Source organism: Odocoileus virginianus, chromosome 24 (assembly GCF_023699985.2).
Source record: "Odocoileus virginianus isolate 20LAN1187 ecotype Illinois chromosome 24, Ovbor_1.2, whole genome shotgun sequence".
Classification (NCBI taxonomy): domain Eukaryota; kingdom Metazoa; phylum Chordata; class Mammalia; order Artiodactyla; family Cervidae; genus Odocoileus; species Odocoileus virginianus.
In genome coordinates this window covers 80,202-102,834 of record NC_069697.1, presented here as the reverse complement: position 1 = coordinate 102,834, position 22,633 = coordinate 80,202, and the positions used below count along the sequence as shown (strand labels likewise).

Here is a 22,633-nt window from a genome sequence, read left to right as displayed (position 1 = left end):
TTGCTTAGATCTTAAAAGATGACAACCACACTGGGTCATCTTTAGTGCACAAATATTACAAATAATAAAGTGTAGTGTATCTATAATTAAAATAATAAAATGAAGATAAGAGGCTTGAGGAGTACTTGAGTATTCAGTTACAGAGAGATTTATACAGTAAGTGGAGTTTCCCAGGAGGTGCAGTGGTCAGGAACATCCTTTGGAGGAGGAAGTGGCAACCCACTTCCAAAAGTTCCATGGACAGAAGAGCCTGGCAGGCTACAGTCCATGGTGTCACAAAGAGCAGGACATGACTGAATGAGTGCACATGCACACACACGCGTGCACGCATGTGTGAAGGATATGACTGAATGCACACACACACACACAGTAAGTGAAATGAGAATAGGTTAAAAAAAAAAAAGAAACTCTGCATTGTGTACTGCAACCCCTAAAAAGTTATGCTTGTAGCCTTTTGTCATATTTTCAGGTCCGCTGTTTGATTCTTTGGCCCATGATACTGCTGCTGGGACTTGCAACCTGAATCTCCACATGCCCTTGTTAACTGGCTCACCTTTAGGTTCACCAAATGCAGAAAGAAAAGGAAAGGGGAGGGGGAGGAAAAGGAGGAAAAGTTCATAGGAAATGGGAGGAGAAAAGAAAGAAATGTCTTCTTGCTTTGCAGTTTCTTTTCCAGTTGCTCACTATACTCTACTCAGTGGCAAAAGCAGCAGTCTGGCTTGCCCCAGGGACCAAAGACCAACGGGTCCTGTGCCTAGAGGCTGAAACGTGTAGACACCCTTAGAGTTCTGTCTCTTCCTTATGGGCCTCACATCAGATGAACAGAGAACGTCCTCCAACCTCTAAGATTCTGGCAAGGATATGTCTTCCCTATTGTCCACACACCAAAGAGTGATCACTGCTTCCTGAAGTTAATAATCATTAAATCAGAGACTGCCCTGGAGATCCAGTGGTTAGGAACACAACTCCAATGCAGGGGCCACGGGCTCAATCCCTGGATGGGGAGCTAAGATCTCATATGCCACAGGGCAAGTAAGCCCACACACTGTAACGAGACAGCCTATGTGCTGCAGAAAGAGAAGCCCATGGACTGCAAATAGAGAGGCCTGCATGAAGCAACAAAGACCCAACTCAACCAAAATAATTAAATAAATAAAATATTAAATGGACACATTCTTTATACTCTCCAGGCATACAAAATGTATTCAGCCTCACTAGGCATTTCTTTTCCTAAGTGGAACTGCCTGATATAACACACCATGGATAGCATATTCAGCAAGGGACTACTTTGAACCAATTTGCAATCTTAAAAGCCAACATGGTACTTTAAGTTCTAATATTAAGCTCAATATACATACAGTTTATACAGCAGTTTTTAGTCATCCAACTGTCTAATAAAAAATAAAGATAATTTATAATATGTAAGTGATAGTGAGAGAGAAAAGAATAAATAGTTCCAGGCCTCAAAGATTTCACTGAAACACACATAAAGTATCTTCCTAGTGCCAGTGAGTATCTACATGTTGTCAAAGTGTAATCTCGATATAATGTTGAGAGGTTAACAGTAATAACCATTTTTTTAAACTCGAGGAAACTGAGAAATGAAAGTTTGTATTTCTTGTCAAATTAAAAAATGAGAGTCAAATTACCTATCCAGGTTTTCAAAAACTCCAGTGTAGTGCATTCTATCATTAGTATAGACACACAGAGAGATGCTTCATTGAGCAAGTGAATTTAATGTAGAAATTTATATAAATCATAATGAAAGCACAAATAAAGTATCAGTGGCACATGTAAATCAAAGTTGAAAGAAGAAATGAAGTTTAAACACATAAAGGAAGGATGAACAAAGGTCATTTCATCAAGACACAGAAAAGAAATATACACAGAGGTTAGAAGTCCACCTATAAGTCACAGTAAGTATTTGACACACGTTTTTAAAGCAAGCCAGAAGAAAATAATTAAAAGAGAAAGAGGCAAAAGTCGGAAATGCTGTTATTCATAACAATGATTATTACATAATTGCATACATAAAGGAACCTGGTGGGCTATAGTCTGTGGGGTCACCAAAGATTCAATCATGACTTAGTGACTAAACAACAACAAACCAATACATATGCATACATAATATATCGATATATCTACATAATATGTAGGTATATACTTTTATAAGCATACAGACATAACTGGGAGATATTATGTTTGGTATATGACAGTAAAGTGAATATACCAAATCTAATAAGGCAAATAGGACTTCCCTGGTGGCTCAGATGGTAAGATGTCTGCCTGCAGTGCCAGAGATCCCAGTTTGATCCCTGGGTTGGGAAAATTCCCTGAAGAAGGGAACGGCTACCTACTCCAGTATTCTTGCCTGAAATATCCCACGGATGGAGGAGCCAGGCAGGCTACAGTCCATGGGGTCACAAAGAGTTGGACATGACTGAGCGACTTCACTTTCACTTTTTAATAAGGCAAATGTCATTAATAAAGCAGGTCAAACATATTTTCAGTGTCTATCTAAATATGCATGCTGAAACATTATGCGTAAGAAATGTACATATATTGGGCCTTCCTAGTGGTCCAGTGGTTAAGAATCCACTGTCCTTTTCAGGGGACCTGTGCTTGATCCCTTATGGGGCAACTAAGATACCACATGCCACAGGGAACTAGAGAAGCACCACAACTAGAGAAGCCCACATGCCACAAAGAAGACCCAGCACAGCCAAAACAGAATAAAATAATTTTAAAAGTTTATGCAAATCAACAAAACTAAAAAATATATGTATCCTAGTTGAAAAATACTGTAAAATGCTAACTACAATCTAAACCTTCAGTGAGCTGTAATCTCTTTCAATAGTAACATCAGAGATGGCAGATCACCATAACTTACACAATAATGAAAAAGTTTAAAATATTGCAAGAATTGCTGGGTCATATGGCAGATCAGGCATACACACTGAGGAAACCAGATCCGAAAGAGACACGTGCACCTCAATGTTCATCGCAGCACTGTTTATAATAGCCAGGACATGGAAGCAACCTAGATGCCCATCAGCAGACGAATGGATGAGGAAGCTGTGGTACATATACACCATGGAATATTACTCAACCATTAAAAAGAATTCATTTGAATCAGTTCTAATGAGATGGGTGAAACTGGAGCCCATTATACAGAGCGAAGTAAGCCAGAAAGATAAAGACCATTACAGTATACTAACACATATATATGGAATTTAGAAAGATGGTAACGATAACCCTATATGCAAAAAAAGAAATATTGCAAGAATTACCAAAATGTGACATGTGACAGAGACACAAGTGAGCAAATGTTGCTAGAAAAACAGTGCTAATAGACTTGCTTGATGAAGGGTTGCCACAAATCTTCAATCTGTAAAAATGCAGTATCTGCAAAGCACAATACTGTCAAGTATAATAGACAATATATGTCTATGCACACACACACAGACACACATATACACATACATAGAGACAACCAATTATGTGTTAAGGATATTCCTAAGCTATTTGTACTTGACCTGTAATTTAATTTCTCTAAAATGTCTGTAACATAATTATTATTAATGTCTCTATTATTCAGATGTATGAAACTACAAAACCACTGGACACTGCAATGACAAAAACAAACAAAAATTAATAAAGGAAGTAAGAACAAAAAATAAAGAATATATATATATATATATATATATAAATAATATGGAATCTCATTCTATGTAAAAACTGACAAAGATGTGTTCTTTATTGTAAAATAACAGGTATTCAATTGTGAAATGAATCATAGTCCCCATAGTGGATGTTAAAATAAAATGATACTTAGTCCATTAAACTCATGAAAGTCTAAGAGATAATTAAATTTGTGTGTTTTAACAGTCCAGTGCATGGTCCAATTTAAAACACTTCAGATGGGATTAAAGCAAAGAAGTAGGCTGCACATTTTGAAATATTCTCAGTCCTAAACTTGCAAATTGAAAAGGCACAAAGATAAGAGAATTAAAAAGACTCACTCATAGCTATTCACACCTTGACTGTTCTTTTTATTCCAACACTGCAACATATCATTACCCTTCCATCAAATTCCAAACTGGAACGCTGAGTCCTGCTAGGAAAATATTCTCTAGGATAATATTTTGGAGCTCACCACTTTTCTGAGAGCTTCTTTCACATCCTTCTTCCTCAGACTGTAGATCAGGGAGTTTAGCATGGGGATCATTACAGTGTAGAACACTGTGGCCACTTTGTCAGTGTCTATATTGTTCTTATCAGAGTGGGGCCAGCAATAAATGAAAAGGATTGTTCCATGAAAGACAATGATGGCAGCGAGGTGGGAAGCACAGGTGGAAAAAGCTTTGCACCTTTTGTCTGCAGAATTCATCCTCAAGATGGTGATGAGAATAAACAAATAGGACATGAGGATGATCACAATGGTGATGATCTCATAAAAACTGGCCCCAATGTATAGCATCAATTGATTCACAGTCACATCAGAGCAAGCAAGAGACAAGAGAGGGGTGAGGTCACAAAAGAAGTGGTTGATCACATTTGTTTGATCTGTAGGATGGGATCTGAAGAGCTAAACACAAGTGAATCAGAGAACATACAGTAGCATTGAGATAGCAACAAGACACCAACTCCATGCAGAGATTCCGGGACAGGGTGACCATGTAGAGCGGTGGGTCACAGATGGCCACAAAGCGGTCATAGGCCATCACTGCCAGCAGAATGACCTCAGTTACCACAAACGTGCAAAACAGGTAGAATTGCACAGCACATTCCAGGAAGGAAAAGGCTCTGTCATCATTTAAGATGTTAGCTAGTATCTTCGGCATGATGGTCGTGGAGTAACAGAAATCCACAAAGGACAAGTGGCTGAGGAAAAAGTACATGGTGGTGTGGAGTCGAGAGCTGACCTGAATCAGGGCAATCATGCCCAGGTTTCGCAAAACTGTGGCTCCATAGATGGAAAGAAACAGCAGGAAGAGGAAGACTCTGAGCTCAGGGACATCTGAGAATCCGAGGAGGGTGAAGTCTGTCACAGCAGTGCAGTTTCCTCATCAATGTCCTCACTTTACTGTGGTTGCAGAAGATTTTAACAGTTATTCTCCATGAGATCACCCCTGATTCAGTTTTGATTGTCTCCTAAAAGAAACATGACAATATATAGAATACATTTTTTAGCAAAGAAATAAGACATTGCTTTTGAGAAGTTTAGGAAAAGTTCAGAAACTGCATCACTCAAATGCATCGAGTTCATGGTTTACTTCACAGATCACAGGAAAGAATTTGCATCCATATGAGCCTGTATGATTCTTTAAACTAGTTATATGTAATTCAGAACTTAGAACTGAATCATAAGAAAGATATCAAATATTATTTAATTATCCATATTTTTAAATTAAATTAATATATACACATTACTATATATAAGGGCTTCCCTTATAAAGAATCCACCTGCAATGCAGAAGACCTGGGTCCAGTCCCAGGTCTCCTAGGTCTCCAAGATCCCCTAGAGAAGGGAACGGCTACTCACTCCAGTATTTTGGTCTAGAGAATTTCATGGACTGTATAGTCCAAGGGGTCACAAAAAGTTGGACACGACTGAGCGAATTTCATTCACTGTATATAAAATATATAACAAGGACCTAATGTACTACAAAGAGGACAGTATTCCATATCTTATAATAAGTTATAATGGAAAAGACTCTGAAAAAAATATGATATATCTATATGGAACAGATATAGCTACATAGATATATCTGAATCATTTCACTGTAGACCTAAAAGGAACACAACACTGTAAATTAACTATAGGTCAATAAAATGGTTATTAAAATATTCCAATACCTTTTTACCAACATACTCTTTAATCATTTCTGGAAATATTGGGATTCAGTGGATTTTTTTTTAGAAAATATTACATAGTAACCATCTATTTTTTAAACGAAAAATGTGAGGCAGGCTTATTTAAGACTGTTCATCCACAAGTGTTCACTTATTTCAATATGGCTTTGTTGGAGAAAGAATATTTTATAATCTATATTAGTATTTTTCCTATAAAATTTGCATAGTGATTTTGTTAATTATGGCACACACTGTCTGCCATTCTCCAGGGAACTGATATTCAGAATCTAACTTTCTGTAACTGTGGCTCTCAAGCCTTATGAAGACCTATTTGACAAATATACTCTCTGTTTTAACTCTATTTGAATAGCTAAACTATGATGTGAACATGTAACTAACAGAAATGATTCCTGCTGCATTGCCCCATTATTTATGAAAGCAAAACTTATAAACAAAGTGTCAAGCAACAGGGAAAAGTTCAAAGCTATGCTGCATACATATTACTGAAAATCACTCAGTTTTCTGAAGAAGTTTCAATGATCTAAAAATGATTATAAGATGGCAAGTGAAAAAATAGTAAACCAGATTACACAGATAGAATGTTATACATGCATACCTAAGTTGCATGATACATCTGATCTTCACAACATCCATTAAATATAAGTATTTTATTCTGATAACTTTAAAAAGAAACTTTAGAAATGAATCTTGTCTGAATTCTCACAAAACATAAAAATTTTAAGGGTTGTGCTTATTTTTTTTTAAATAAAGGAGATATATATTCAAAGCTTTTGACATATTGAAAATGCCAATGAAGGGTATTTTCTCTCCTCACCCTTGGTAACAATCAAATGATTTGGAGGTACCAGTTGGTTATTTTTAGGGGGAAAAATCTGGACTAAACCCCAACACATCCAGTATTTTCCACATTCTTCAAATAACTTCAAAAAGGTTAATGTGTGTGTGTGTGTGTGTGTGTGTGTGTGTGTGTGTGTGTGTGTGTGTTCAGTTGTGTCCAGTGATTTACAACTCTAGGGACTGTAGCCTGCCAACCCACTACATCCATGAGATTTCTCAGACAAGAATACTGGGGTGGATTGCCATTTCTTCCTTCAGGGTATCTTCCCAATCCAGATATAGAATGTCTCAGGTGTGTCTTTCAGGTAGATTCTTTACCCCCGAGCCACTCAAACAGGTAAGTGAAGTTAAGTGAAAGTAACTCAGTCGCGTCCGACTCTTTGAGACCCCATGGACTATAGAGTCAATGGAATTCTCCAGGCCAGAATACTGGAGTGGGTAGCCTTTCCCTTCTCCAGGGAGTCTTCCCAACCCAGGGATCAAAGCCAGGCCTCCCACATTTCAGGCTGATTCTTTACCAGCTAAGCCACAAGGGAAGCCCTTGAAGAGGTAAAGGACATGTGAATTAAAAAATTGTGGTTTGAAAACATAATTATTCTGAGGATATGGTTTTCTCTCTTCAATGGCCAGTATAAGTGACTTTGTCTTTTTCTGATTTCAAAGTAGTACATAATTGTGGAAAACCTTTTCCTGTTTCTAACGAGAAATCAGGTTGCTGCTTACTTATAGAGAGAAGTGGTTCCTAACCAGGAGAGAGTATAACCCCACAGGACATTTAGCAATGTCTGAAGATACTGTTGATCGTCACACTCAGGAGGGTTGCTACTGATGTCTAGTGGACCGACTAGTGAGTGTGAGAGGGTTAGTCACTCAGCTGTTTCTGACTGAGACCCCCATGGACTGTAAGCCTGCCAGGCTCCTCTGTCCATGGAATTCTCCAGACAAGAATACTGAAATGGTAGCCATTCCTGTCTCCAGGGGAGTTTCCTGACCCAGAGATTGAACCCGGGTCTCCTGCATTGCAGGCAGAGTCTTTACCCTCTCAGTCACCAGGGAAGCCCCCTGGACAGATGAGATGCTGCTAAATAGTCTACAAGGTTCACGACAGCATCTCCCTCCCCACCCCCATCCTCCACACACACCCACAACACATGAAAAGACCAAAATATAATTTAGGCCAAAATGTCAATAGTATCAAATGTGAGAAAATTGCTATAGGGAGACATCTACAAATCCCTTTGGCACAAGGACTAAGTAATCCCCCTCCTGTCTGATCCAGAGGTGGTTCACATGTCTGTGTTCCTCCTTGAACAGTTCTGAGGATCTCTCAGCACCACTCCCAACTCCCAACCTCAGAGTGACTGTCAGGAGAATCTCCCTGCTGTCTTTCCCAGGTTCCGTGGATGGAGTAAAAGTGAGGGAGGAAGAGGAGGGAAGGGGAGAGGAATCAAGCATTCCTCTCTGTTGACTCACACTCTTTCACTCTTACACTGACAGCTGTTACAAGATATCCGGCTCTGCAGATGGAATTGTTCCCATTTCCTGTTGCAATTTTTTCTCAGCACAAAAAGTGAAGATACTTTCAAAAAGGAGTGCTCAAAATTTGGGCATTTCTTAAAATACTCTATAAATACAGGCTAACTACAGACCTTTAAAAATGTGTCTAATGTCACTATCCTCTTTTACAATTGTTCCCCCTCTCATACATGGCTAATAATGCTACCCTTATGAGAAGACAAACCAATAAACAAGCTTCCACACCTCAGGAAATACAGTTCAGTCCATTCCCCCCAAAACAGAGTGTTGTCCAACCAACCTGTGAGATAAACATTGCTTCCACTGTTTATGAAGATGCCATGAGGGAAAACATTACATGCTTTAGTTTTTTATGTGTGTGTATCCCTGGAGCTCATATTTCTTAAGCTTCCAAACCAATCATTGATCTCTGTGGGACACCAACAAGATATCAAGTAAACAACTTCATCTTGAGAGCAAGCAACATCATCTTGGGACTCAAATAATTAACGAGTTGTATGAGAAGCAGTCAGAGGGGAAAAGCTCTTTAAAGCTGGTTCACATACATGCCAAGTCTCTTCAGGCATGTCTGACTCTTCATGACTCTATGGACTGCAGCCTACCAGGCTCCTACGTCCATGAGACTCTCCAGGCAAGAATATAGGAGTGGGTTGCCATGCTCTCCTCCAAGGGATCTTCCTGACCCAGGGATGGAACCCATGGTTTCTGAATTGCAGGCAGATCCTTTACCCATTGAATCACATGGAAAGCCCCAAGCTGGTACATGTTATTATAATTCAGCACAATTCCTTTCAGATGTCATGATGAACTGCAGAGTATTTTTTGCTGTGTTCAAACAGTACCCTCTGAACCAGGGATTATGTTGCCTTTTTGAAATATGTGGATAAGTCTTATAAACTGTGCCAGTCTTACACTTAGAGCTCTTTTCTGGAGGACATAGGGTTCGAAGTCCCAATAGCATTTTGCTGAATACCAGAAAGTGGTGGAAATTATGATCTGCCTTTGCTGAGAACAATAGCAATTGCTCATTTTGTTGATCACTTTGAATGTGCTGTGTACTCTTCTGAATGCAACTACCCACACCTTTCATCTTTATAAAAATAAGTGAGATGATTACAGCTATGCAGCACCTAAGATGACTTAGACTCTGACATCTGTAACTTGCACAAAGTCATAAGTGGAATCACTGATAGAATGAGCTCATATGCTGCTGCTTGCTTTTTGCCATCTGGCCCTGTGTTAGGAAGAGCAGAGCCATTGACAGTGCTGGAAACCATGCTCCCTCCTCAACACAGAGACCGTTTAATAGGTCTGTATTCAAACATGTATTCAGTTCAGTTCAGTCCCTCAGTCGTGTCCGACTCTTTGTGACCCCATGAATCGCAGAACGCCAGGCCTCCCTGTCCAAGACCAACTCCCGGTGTTTACTCAAACTCATGTCCATGGAGTCGGTGATGCCATCCAGCCATCTCATCCTCTGTCATCCCCTTCTCCTTACCTGGTGAATCATCCCAATTATAAAAGCAGGAACAAACTCCCAAAATGTAAAAATTAAGAATGTTATGGAGTACTGCTTTCCAGATATCCTGACATTATCTATAATCAAGATTTTGCCAACCCTTGACATGACTTCTTGTTTCTCTCTGGTTTATATATCTTTTTTTTTTCCCCTCAAAAAATAAGGACTTTAGACAGGCATTTTAGACTATACAGTGATGTTTTGAAATTAGATATTAGTGGATTGATGATTATAACATATCTATTTAGTATCTATTTTTGTTGTTGTTGTTCTTAGTATACCCTGAAAGTATCGCCAGTTTTAAAATGCATCTCCCTGAGGGAGAGTTCCATTACAGGAAGAATAAAAAGATATCTGTAAAGAGCAACATTGGAAGTGATGTTTTATATTATCTGGGCAAAACACTTAGAGGAACTCATTGCTTATCTATTTATTTAAGTCCTAAAGGCAGGGAAGGTATTTTTTTAAAGTAATTTAAATATAAACTTATAATTGAATTCTATTTAATGATCATTTTAACAAAATGTATAATAAAAATATGAAGTTGTAAGTTTTTGGTGAACTACATTTATACAAACAACATACTATAATTTTATTAAAGTATTGTATCAGAAGATTCAATGACATCAACAAGTTAAATTGTCTAAACTTTTTGATTGCACATTTTAATCAAGTTGCATTTAAGAAAAGCTTATATACTTAGTTGCTATATGATAAGATTTGAGAAGGTCTTTGTGGTAACGTCAGAAATTAAGAAGGTCAGCGATTTTAAAGACAGCATAGCAAGCTACTCCAAAACACTGGCTAAAACATCAACAACAACAACAACAAAAAACAACAAACAGCTGCTTATTGCATGGATCACTATTACATCAGTCAGCAAGGTCAGTGCCCTCATCTGATTTTGACATGGCTGATCTTGGCTGCTGTACTTACATGTATTTTATCAGCTTTGCAGTCTAGGTGATCTAAGAAGGCCTCACACTCCGGTCGGGAGATTGCTAAATGCTAATTCGTAGAATAGGTGTGTAAGGCATATTGCTCATTATCCAATAGGCTGAAGTGAAGTCGCTCAGTCGTGTCCGACTCTTTGCGACCCTATGGACTGTAGCCCACCAGGCTCCTCCGTCCATGGAATTCTCCAGGCAAGAATACTGGAGTGGGTTGCCATTTCCTTCTCCAGGGGATCTTCCCGACTCAGGGATCAAACCCCGGTCTCCCGCACTGCAGGCAGACGCTTTAACCTCTGAGGCACCAGGGAAGCCAATAGGCTAGCCTGTGCTTATTCACATGGCAGCTTTTCTAAGAGACTATGCAAATTCCAAGAGATTATGAGAAAGCCACAGGGCCATCAGAGGCTTGAAGATGGCACAATCTCTCTTCAGCTACCTTTTATATTAGTCAAAACTAGTCACAAAGTAGTCTACATTCAGAACATGGAGAAATTGATTCCACCATTAATCAGAAGAGTAGAAAGGGGCGTGGATACCTGGATAACTGAAGAACTGGGATCATGTTGAAAACTACCATATTGGACAGAAAATCATCCTAAAAGATATAACACCCCAAAATTTAGTCTTCAGCAAAATTAGAAGGCAATCTAATTTTAATGCATTACTTTACAAAATTTGAGGAAAGATCATTGTGAGAAATTGGCTGAAATATTTGTGTCATTCCTATTCCAGCACAAATTCTGACAGATTCTATTCCCATTTACTTTTAATGCTCTCAAATATTATGAGTGTTTAGATCTTTTGAAAAGTAGACATTGCAGAATTTATCTAGACATATTGAGTAAGAGAATAGTGTACAAATTATTCAAGCAAAAGTGAGATATTAATGTTGGGTGAATTGAAAGTCACTCAGTCATGTCCGACTCTTTGCGACCCCATGGACTATACAGTCCATGGAATTCTCCAGAGCAGAACGCTGGAAGACCTGGTATTTCTGTTTTTCAATATTTCTTCATTTGGTTACACCAGATCTTATTTGCAGCACATAGAATCTTTCAGTTGCAGCATGAGAAATCTAGTTCCCTGACCAGAGATCAAAGCCAGGATCCCTGAATTGGGAGTGCAGACTCTTAGCCACAACACCACCAGGAAATTCCCATGATCTGGTATTTCTAATTTGCCAGATTGAATAGGTCTGGATGCTAGTGACTACCTTCTTCTTGTATGCTGAATATGGTCATACAGGCAATTGGTTTTCAACTCTTAGGGAAACTCCAAGTACTGTTTCTTTAAAGCTAGGAGTTTAGTTGAGAAGATTTCCCTTGTGGCTCAACTGGTAAAGAATCCTCATGCAATGCAGGAGACCTGGGTTTGATCCCTGGGTTAGGAAGATACCCTGGAGAAGGGAAAGGCTACCCACTGCAGTATTCTGGCCTGGAGAACTCTGTGAACTAGTCCATGGGGTCACAAAGAATCAGACACAACTGAGCAACTTTTATTTTCACTTTCTTTAGTTGAGAAGGATACAGACATTTTATTCAGGGGAAAAAAAAAGAATTGATAATGCTTTTAATGTCTCCATAGGCAGAATAATAGCTTGAAATGCAAGTTAGGCAGGTAGTCACCATGCTTCCTGTTTTTATGTAACATGTTCTGAGATATGGTCTACCACTTTTAAATCTCTGGTGGACTCTACCACTGGAGAAGGAAATGGCAACCCACTCCAGTATTCTTGCCTGGAAAATCCCATGGATAGAGGATCCTGGTGGACTAGAGTCCATGGGGTTGCGAAAGAATTGGACACAACTGAGTGACTCAACAATAATCATAGCTAGTTATGTTGCCACACTGGAGCTCTTTTGAAAACACATTTGAAATATAGACCATGTCTTATCCACTTTTATTCATGCCAAGTAACCTGTATATACAATATGCAAAAATATCCAAATATGCAAACACAGTATTTATTCAATTAAAAAAAATCATTGTTGTATCATTGACTCAGTATTGCACTCTGTTCCTTGTTCCTCAATCTTTAGTTTCCTGGATAAAACTCCTATGTTGAAATATGTCACCTAAAACCATCTCTTCTGTTATCCAAACCAGGGTACATAATACTTATTTTATAAAACTATCTCTCTTAAGGACTTGAAATTTTTCCTCTGAAACCTTCTATTATATGTACTGTTTTCTATCTTATACAGTTTCCACTTTTTAAAGTGCCCTACTATCATCACTGACTTTTCATTCCTTCAAGGATGAACACTATGTCAACTGCTATTTGTACTTTTTGTAAGAGGAATCCATGTTATTAGAGCCTAGTCTACCATAGGTATTAAAAAATGAGGATGAAATTAGCAAATAATTAAGATTACACAAGTATGCCACATGATATTATGCCTTTTAACCTTTGTAATCAGATTATTTTGTCTAAAATTTTAGATGAAAAAGATTTGAAAGATTGCTTTTTTTCCCAGTAATTAAGAGAGAATGTCAAGTTTAGTGCAGTTAAGCAAAATACCATGTACTTTATATTTTATGTATTAACAGGTCATTAATAATAAATTTCCTTTTATCAACCAACTTTTGCAGACACAGTTTATTTACATATCAAGGGCAAAATCTTCCAAATAATGTTTAGTATGAAAACACTTTAGAGTCCATGATCTTGGAGACTGTGTCCTTGACATCCTTATTTCTCAGACTGTAGATCAGGGGATTCAACATGGGGATGACCACCGTGTAAAACACAGAGGCCACTTTGACTGTGTGCCTGGAGGTTGTGGAGGTGGGCGCACAGTAGAGGAAGAGGATGGTGCCGTGGAAGATGCTGATGGCGGTCAGGTGGGAGACGCAGGTGGAGAAGGCTTTGCGGCGACCACAGGCTGAATGCATCTTGAGGATGGTGACAACAATGCATACATAAGACAGGAGAATGATGAAGACTGTGCTGACCTCATTAAAGGTGGCAAAAATGAAAAGCAGCAACTGGTTGAAGTAAGTATCAGAGCAAGAGAGGGAAAGCAGGGAGGAGAACTCACAGAAGAAGTGATCAATTGTGTTGAAACCTCGAAATGATAATTTGATAACAGTATAGGTGAGTATCAAGGAGCAAGCTACTCCCCAAGCATAAGATCCAACCACTAATGTGGTGCAGAATCTCGGGGATATGGCCACCATGTAGAGCAGAGGGTTGCAGATGGCCACAAAGTGGTCATAGGCCATCACAGCTAATAAAAAGGACTCAGTCACTACAAAGGTACAAAAGAAAAAGAATTGTATTACACAACCTACAAATGAAATGGTTCTGTCTTCTACCATGAGGTTCACCATGGTCTTGGGAGCAACGATGGAGGAATAACAAAAGTCCACGAAGGAGAGGTGGCTGAGGAAAAAGTACATGGGGGTGTGCAGTTTGGGGTTAATTTTGATGATTACAATCATCCCAAGATTCGCTACCACAGTGACAGTATAGATGGTGAAGAATATCAAGAAGAGGGGGACTTGAAACTCTGGGTAATCAGAGAAGCCCAGGAGAGTGAACACAGCCCCACTTTTATTTCTCTCTGATAGAAACATTGTTTCTGTTTGTCAGAATTGGAATCAATCCTAGAAAGAAAAATATTAAGGGAAGTAAGGATGTAAGACACTTGGTTAACAAGCAAAGTTTCTCTTTCAGAATCTGTATTTTCTATGCAGCAAAGTTTCTCTTTCAGAATCTGTATTTTCTATGCAAGCTACACTAAATGTCTAAAATTTTTAAAAATGACAAACATTTAAACTTTTTAAGTAAAATTATAATTATGGAAGTTTCTTAGTTCTTAATTTTAATTTTTGATATTCCAAAGTAAAAAGATGAGTTCAAGTCACCTGCGATTATTTTAAATGAAATCCTTCCCTAATACTTTCAGATTTTCTTGAACATTATAAGTTCATAAAGATTAATTTACCCTAGTACCAGAGCTACTTGTTTCAGTTCTATAACTAATAGCAAAAATGATAAACTTCTAAATAAATTAAATTTTGCATTGTATGTTCAGAATGTGACATTAAAAATGACACCCATAACACTTTACATTTGTCCCTTTACTATTAATTCTATGTAGCACTTTAATACTTATTTTGCTTCTGACTCAGTAAACTTGTCTTCAAAATAAATTATAATTTTTCACAGAGTGTGTTTCTTAACCTAGCGAGTCCAGGTTGTCAATCCCCCATCATTGTTTGAGGAATAATAATATTGAAAAAATAATAAAGATAATCTAGTCTAGCTATTTATTCTAGAGATGGCAAAGCAGAAGATGGAAATTTTTGACTTTCCCTGTATCATGCAAATAAGGCCCAATCTACGTATCTATGACATGAACCCTGATCCAGGCTTCCAGCAATTATTCATTTGTCTACAGTAATCCTGATCCATGTTCAAGGTCCAGATGCTATTTTCTTTATTTATTATCATACTTCTAATTTATGACAAACTGGAGACTTTGGGAATGTGCCTGATGAAAGTATTCGTATCACAGAGCTATACTAGAAAGCATCGAAGAAAGAAATTTGAGAAAAATATTCTCTCAGAAAGAATAGATATCCTTATTAAAGATTCTAATTTAGAAATATACTGTTCTTGGCCTTTTGCTCTCTTTTTTCTCCTTTCAAGGTGCATAGGATATTTATTCTGTCCCTATATTACCTGTAAAGAAGAAATATTAAATAGTTGAGGTAGCACTGTACTATGGAAACATTTCATGAGAAAATAGTAATATAAAATAATTCTATTTCTCTAATTGGTGACCAATACCTCTAAGGTCCAACTGAACCAGAACCAGGAGTTCTTTCTCTATCATTTCTGGTAGTTCTCTCTAGTTCCACAACTCAAGAAACAGATTTCAGATGGCCATCAATGAAGAGATCAGATCATATGCAAAACAAAGAACTCAAGGTCCCTATCTCTTCCTAAACTCATACATTTAAGTATTGAAAACAGCCTATCACAAAGCTGGATGTTCTAAATATAATTAATTTATCTAAGGTGCTTAAACATTCATTTTATTTTATTCATTTATTTATTTTTGATGTGGACAGTTTTTAAAGTCTCTATTGAATTTGTGACAATATTGCTTCTGTTTTATGTTTTGGTTTTTTGGCCGTGAGTCATGCGGGTCTACAATTCTCTGAACAGGGATCAAATCTGCACCCCTGCATTGGCAAAATTATAACCACTGAGTCACCAGGGAATTTCCTAAACACTCATTTTAAACTAATGTTACCTTTGATATAACTTCCCTACATTTTCCCCCTATTTCATTGTAATATTTAGTCTCAGATCCACTTTATAATCTTTAGTAAAAATAGTCCTTTTTCTTTTTTTCATTATAGAGTTTGTTTGATCTCTCTCTCTTTTTAAAAACACTTGTCCTTTCTACCTTGACTACAACTTCAAACGTTTGTAGTAGCAAGACAATGCACATTCCCCAGATTCTCAAAACTCTCCTGACCCCACATTCCAGGCATCTCTTGTTTAAGGGGTTGTTATTCAGGGGCTTGGACTTCCTAGGTTGCTACATGGCAAGGAAGCCTCCTGTCTGCGGATGCAGGAGTCACAGAAAACCCAGGTTTGATCCCTGGGTCAGGAAGATCCCCTGGAGGAGCAAATGGCAACCTGGTTCAGTAGTCTTCCCAGGATAATCCCATGGACAGAGCAGCCTGGCACAGCATCATACAGAACTGAAGCACTGAGCATCCACACACACTCTTTCAGGAGCTCAGCCGAGCCAGCTTTAACACAGGGCTCTGGAGGCAGAGTGCAGTTCCTCTTCCTTGAAACCTCAGAAAGGCAATTTTCAATGACTAGGTAATTCTCAAGAATGTCTATATTTAAATGATAAATTTCCCCTCCACACTTTTCCCCCTAGGTTCCCAACATTGAAATTAATATTAATCTGTCTTTAGAATCTAATGCAAACCTGCTGATGTTGAAAGCAGGATCTGTCCTGTTTGAAAGTGATGGATATATTCTTATATCCAGAGTCACAGCCTTTGGGGCATAAACCCTAGAGACTATCTGTTGCCTCATTCTCTTAAAACCATGAAACAAACATTTATAATGAATCACCATTCTCTGATGTAATTTCTGTGTCCCAGAAAAACTGGAGCAGTGTTAGGGGCATTTCATATGAAAATTTATATGTTAAAATTACCCTTTTCAGACTCTTCATCACTCCAATACTTCTTTACAGTTACCAAAATTATGTGATTATAGAAGTCAGCATTATCAAATATTAATTGAATGACTACAATATGCCAAGCATAACCCTCTTCTAAACTTTCATTCTAATCAAATGGGAGTAGAATGAAGAGTTCTTCATGATGTATTGACTTAAAGCAGAAATATTTACAAGCTTAAATATTAAGCTGGGAAAATGATCTAGTCCCTTTTAAATATCTCTTTTATTACATCACCACACCCACTCCATTAATTACTTTTAGATATTGAATTATTGAAATAACACATATTTCTTGAAGAAAACATGAACTATATAACTTAAATAAGCAAAAATAGTCTAAAAACAATTGTTGTCTACTCAACTACATTGGAAATCTTGCATTCAACTTTAGAGAAACATGACTGATATTACCTGACTACCTGAAGTAAAAGAAAAAAGTGACCATCACCATAGTGGTGTAATGTGGCTCTCTATCTATCCCCTGGTATGATGTGATGAGAAAAGCTTTACTTCTGTGATATTCTTTCCCTCAAACCAATGTGAGAAAATCATCAGGAAAGCCCACATTTGAAGGTATTCTACAGGATACCTCACCAGTATCCCTTAGAGTTGTAAGAGTCAAAAAAAAGAAAGAAAGAAAAAGAAAATTGAAAAAGCTTCACAGATCAGAGGAGATTTGGGAGACATGATGACTTAATGCAATGTGGTACCTGGACTGTATTCAAGACAAGAAAGGTGGCATTAACGGTGGGGGTGGGGTGGGGTGGGGGTGAGCAAGAAACTGATGAAATACAATAAAATTTACTTTTTAAAATAATAATGTACCTATACTTATTTTTCAATTTTTAAAAAATTTTATTGTGATAAGAAAACAACATGACCCATCCTTTTAGATTTTAAGGGTATCCATACAGCATTGGGACTTGGAAGAGGGGACATTGGAGAGATGTTTGTCAAGGGGACAAAGTTTCAGTTATGAAAGATGAATAAATTTTGAAACTCTACAACAATGTGACTGCAATTAACAGTACTACATTTTATACTTGAAACATGGTAAGTGAGTAGAACTTAACTATTTTCAACATAAAAAAAAATAAAAGAAAATTATAAGACATGAGGTAATTGATATGCTAATTATTTTGATTGTGGTGATTATTTCACTATATATATATATATATATATATACATATACACATATATATAAACATCAACTATACTCCTTAGATCTGTACAATTTGTTTTCGTCAATTATACCTCAATAAATCTAAAAAAAATAAAATTAAGAAGCGTACTTACAAAAGAGAAATATTTATTAAATAACTAAGATAAATTTTGCTGTGACTTTTTATATCCAAAATGTTTGTAGTCTATGGGAATGATTATGCAGCATGGGGAGAAGACATTTAAACTTTTAACTTTCATATATAAATATTTCTAAAGCTGCTATTAATTTTTTTCACCTTTCCAAGAAAATAGAATGACATGAGGAAGCAATAATTAATTATAATTGCTTGGTTTGAGGCCTCTGAAGAATAAGGCAAGTGATTTTCTCCAGGGCTCTTGTGCCACAAGGAGTGGAGAGACATGAGCCTCTACCTCTTCCCCAAATTACTGAGACCTCCAGAGGCTGGAAGGTGGGGTGTTTTTCCACCAGCAGGTCTGTCTGTAGGTCTGAGAAAATATGGATATTCTTTACCATGTAATGTATCTAAAAGATACCTTACATTCACATGTTCTTTCATGAGAAAAAAACATTTGAAGGAAATTTAGAGTCACTGCCAACATTAAGTATCAGGAACAGGAAGGGCATATTTTCTAGCAAGCTTTATAGAGGGGACCTGGCTTAGCTAAGCTCCTTTGTAGTAGTGTTCTGAACAAGTGTTTCCTGGGAGAGGGGGAGCAGAGGGTCCCTGAGAGCTTTCAGGTACCTGTCTCTCTCCTTCTGTGAGTTTTCGGAAGAACTGTGCAAGGGAACAGATGTAGGTATTTAAACAAAAATGAACTGAGGAGGATAAAATGAACATTCTGGAGACAAAGAATCAGCAGGTTCAGCTCCAAATCAGATCTTAGAGCATGGGAGAAACAAATGCTTACTCACAAGAGCAAAAAGAAAAAAAAAAAAAAAAAAGGAAGAAATTACAAGAATAAAGATTTTAGATACCAATGCATTCCAGATCCAAAAAATAATACAGATTATTTAAACTATACAATAGCATCATTTGGGAGATAAGAAACTAGATGTTTAACTTGGACATAATTCAGACAGAAGAACCTGACAATCTACAAGCAAGTGAGGCAATAGTTCTCAACTACAGATGGTTATGAATCTCCCCTCCCTTCCCACATGGACATTTGACAATATCTGGAGGCATTTTTGATTGACATAATGAATGTACCAGAGTGCTTGGACAGAGGTCAGAGATTCTGCTATACATGGTAGAATGCACAGGGTAGCTCCCTATAAAAATAAAAATCCAACACTAAATATCAATAGTACCAAGCTTGAGAAACTCTGAAAATTATAATCAATAAATAATTCATAATAATGAAAATTGACTTGGGAAGATTTCCTTTTGATTGATCCTTAAATCCTTGGATATCTGAACACACAGAGCCATCAACATTTCTCACTGTTACGTGGAACCTCTTGCCTTTAATGCTGAAACATCTAGAACCAGTTGGTTCTAGGTTTAAGAAGTAGAGCTGACCTTACCAGAAATGTTATTCTGAGAAAAAAGTCTTGTTTATAATGAATGATAATTAAAGGACATTAATTATCTGATATGTATGCCTTACAGTTCTTTTTTTTTTTTAATGGGTTGCCTTGAGAATTCATTTTATTTATTTATTTTTTATTTTTCCATTTATTTTTCTTAGTTGGAGGCTAATTACTTTACAATATTGTAGTGGTTTATCACTTACAGTTCTAAAGAAAGGACCGTTCCAGATGAACTGAGATGTGCCACATTGTTAATACCTTACACCATTGCCAGCATGTATTTGTCAAAACCTTCTGCACAGAAAAGGAAATAATCAACAGAAAGAAGAGGCAATAGAATGGGAGGAAATATTTGCAATGCATGTAACTGATAAAGCAAGGGTCCCCAAATTCCAGGATTTAATGCCTGACGATCTGAGGTGGGTCTGATAATAAAAGTTTTACAGCAAACTAAATATGTGTGGCTTAACAGCCCATTACCCAGACACACTTAAAACATTTTAGGTTGGATCAAAGCAAAGAAGTAGGCTGCAAACTTTGAAATATGTTCAATTCTATTCTTATAAGTTGACAAGGTACGAAGACTGTTGTTCAGTTGCTAAGTCATGTCCGACTCTTGTGACCCCATGGGTTGCAGCACGTCAGGTTTCCCTGTCCTTCCCTATCTCCTGCAATTTGCTCAGACTCATGTCCATTAAGTCAGGGATAAGTGAATCAAAAGGACTCACTCCAAGGTACCCTCTTCTTGACTATTCTTTAACTTCCAACATTGAGTCCACCATTTCACCCTTTGCCAGCATCTGATTTGGGACTTAGAGTCCCACTAGGAAAATATTTTGGAGCTCACCACTTTTCTGAGCACTTCCTTCACATCCTTTTTCCTCAAACTATAGATCAGGGGGTTCAGCATGGAGATCATTACAGTGTAGAACACTGTGGCCACTGTGTTAGTGTCTGTATTGTTCTTGTCATATTGAGGCCTGCAATAAATGAAAAGGATCATTCCCTGTAAGACAGTGATGGCAGTGAGGTGGGAAGCACAGGTGGAAAGAGCTTTGCACCTTTTGTCTGCAGAGCGCATACTTAGGATGGTGATGAGAATAAACAAGCAGGACGTGAGGATGACCACAATGGTGATAACCTCATTGAAAGTGGCCACAATGTATAGCACCAATTGAGTCACAGTGACATCAGAGCAAGCATGAGACAAGAGAGGGGGGAGATCACAAAAGAAATGGTTGATCACATTTGATTTGTAGGATGGGATCTGAAGAGCTAAACACAAGTGAAACAGAGAACATACAGCACCATTGAGATAGCAACAAAACACCAACTCCATGCAGAGATTCCGGGACATGGTGACCATGTAGAACAGTGGGTCACAGATGGCCACAAGGCGGTCATAGGCCATCACTGCCAGCAGAATGACCTCAGTTACCACAAATGTGCAAAACAGGTAGAATTGCACAGCACATTCCAGGAAGGAAATGGCCTTGTCATCATTTAAGATGTTAGCTAGCATCTTCGGCATGATGGTCATGGAGTAACAGAAATCCACAAAGGACAAGTGGCTGAGGAAAAAGTACATGGGGGTGTGGAGTCAAGAGCTGACCTGAATCAGCACAATCATGCCCAGGTTTCCCAAAACTGTGGCTCCATAGATGGAAAGAAACAGCAGGAAGAGGAAGACTCTGAGCTCAGGGGCATCTGAGAACCCGAGGAGGGTGGAGTTTGTCACAGCAGCGCAGGTTTCCTTTTCCATGTTCCTAATTTACTGGGTATGGAGTAAAATATTAATAGTTATTCTGCATTATATCATCCTTGATTCAGTTTCACCTCTCTTAAAAAAGACATGATAATGCATATTTCTCTATAAAGCTAGTGTAGTGATTTTGTACATTACATTATACAATTCACTATGCAAAGGTATGTGAGAGGGACCCTGAGTTTGCTGCCTCAAGTGGAATGGACACCGAGATGCCCTGACTCGAAAGAAGGCCGGATTTCCTTGCAGTGGCTTGAATGCAGGCTCGTCTTTCATCTCACAAGATGAAGGGATGTCTGAATCCCCTGTGGAGACCCTAGAGAAAGCCCTAGTTCCCCGCCTCATCTCGACAGGAGGCCTCACATCCCTTTGACAACTCGAGAGGAACACGGAGTTCAATGCTTCAAAAGGAGACGATGCCTGACTCCTCTTGAAAATTGATAGGAATCCCAATATCCCTGTGGCAACTGGAAAGGGACCCTGGGTCTCCCGCCTCACCTCGAGAGGCATCCCTATTGCCCTGCCAAGCCTCAAGGAGAATAATCCTGAGCTGTCCCTCGCAACTAGATAGGAGTCCTGACGTTGCTGAACAAACATGAGTTTTGAAGGGACATCTCCATCGTAACTCGAGAATATACCCCAAGTTCCCGCTGCAACTCGAGAAAAACCATGAGACTTACACCTCAACTTCGACATGAGGCCCAATTCCCCTGCATTGGGTGCAGAGCAATTCCTTGTTCCACATCAAACACGAAAGGAGCCTTGACTTCTTGATGGAACTCCAGAAAGTCCCCAAGAACACTGTAACAAGTCTAGAGGGACCCTGAGGTCATGACTCGAAAGAAGGCCAGATTTCCCTGCAGTGACTTGAATGTGTCGAGATGAGGCTTTTCTTGAGTTGCTGTGCTGAATTTTGTGTTCCCCTAGATTTGGGACGGTGTTCTCGAGGCAGCTCTGTAGTTGCCTAAAGTAAGTCAAGCCACTTGTCATGTTTGATGGGGAATGCGGGATGGCTCTGGAGCCAATGCAGGGGAATCGGGCCTCATCTCGAGTTGATTTGGGATACATGGAGCTCTTTCGTGTTGCTGCGGTGACCTCAGGGTCCCTCTAGACTTGTGACAGTGTTCTTAGGGATTCTCTGGGGTTCCATCAAGGAAGTCAAGGCTCCTTTCGTGTTTGATGTGGAACACGGAATTGCTGTGC

General features: G+C 38.4%; 1 protein-coding gene and 2 pseudogenes across 1 annotated transcript; all 3 read right to left on the bottom strand.

Moving 5' to 3' along the window:
- Positions 1-3,956: 3,956 nt before the first annotated feature.
- LOC110124455 (olfactory receptor 5L1-like) lies at positions 3,957-5,886 on the bottom strand (annotated as a pseudogene).
- A 7,473-nt stretch (positions 5,887-13,359) lies between these two features.
- Positions 13,360-14,368, bottom strand: LOC110124454 (olfactory receptor 5D18-like). Its single transcript, XM_020872990.2, has one exon. The coding sequence runs from the start codon at positions 14,299-14,301 to the stop codon at positions 13,360-13,362; it is 942 nt and encodes a 313-aa protein (XP_020728649.2). The 5' UTR covers positions 14,302-14,368.
- A 3,817-nt stretch (positions 14,369-18,185) lies between these two features.
- LOC110124453 (olfactory receptor 5L1-like) lies at positions 18,186-21,565 on the bottom strand (annotated as a pseudogene).
- Positions 21,566-22,633: the final 1,068 nt, after the last annotated feature.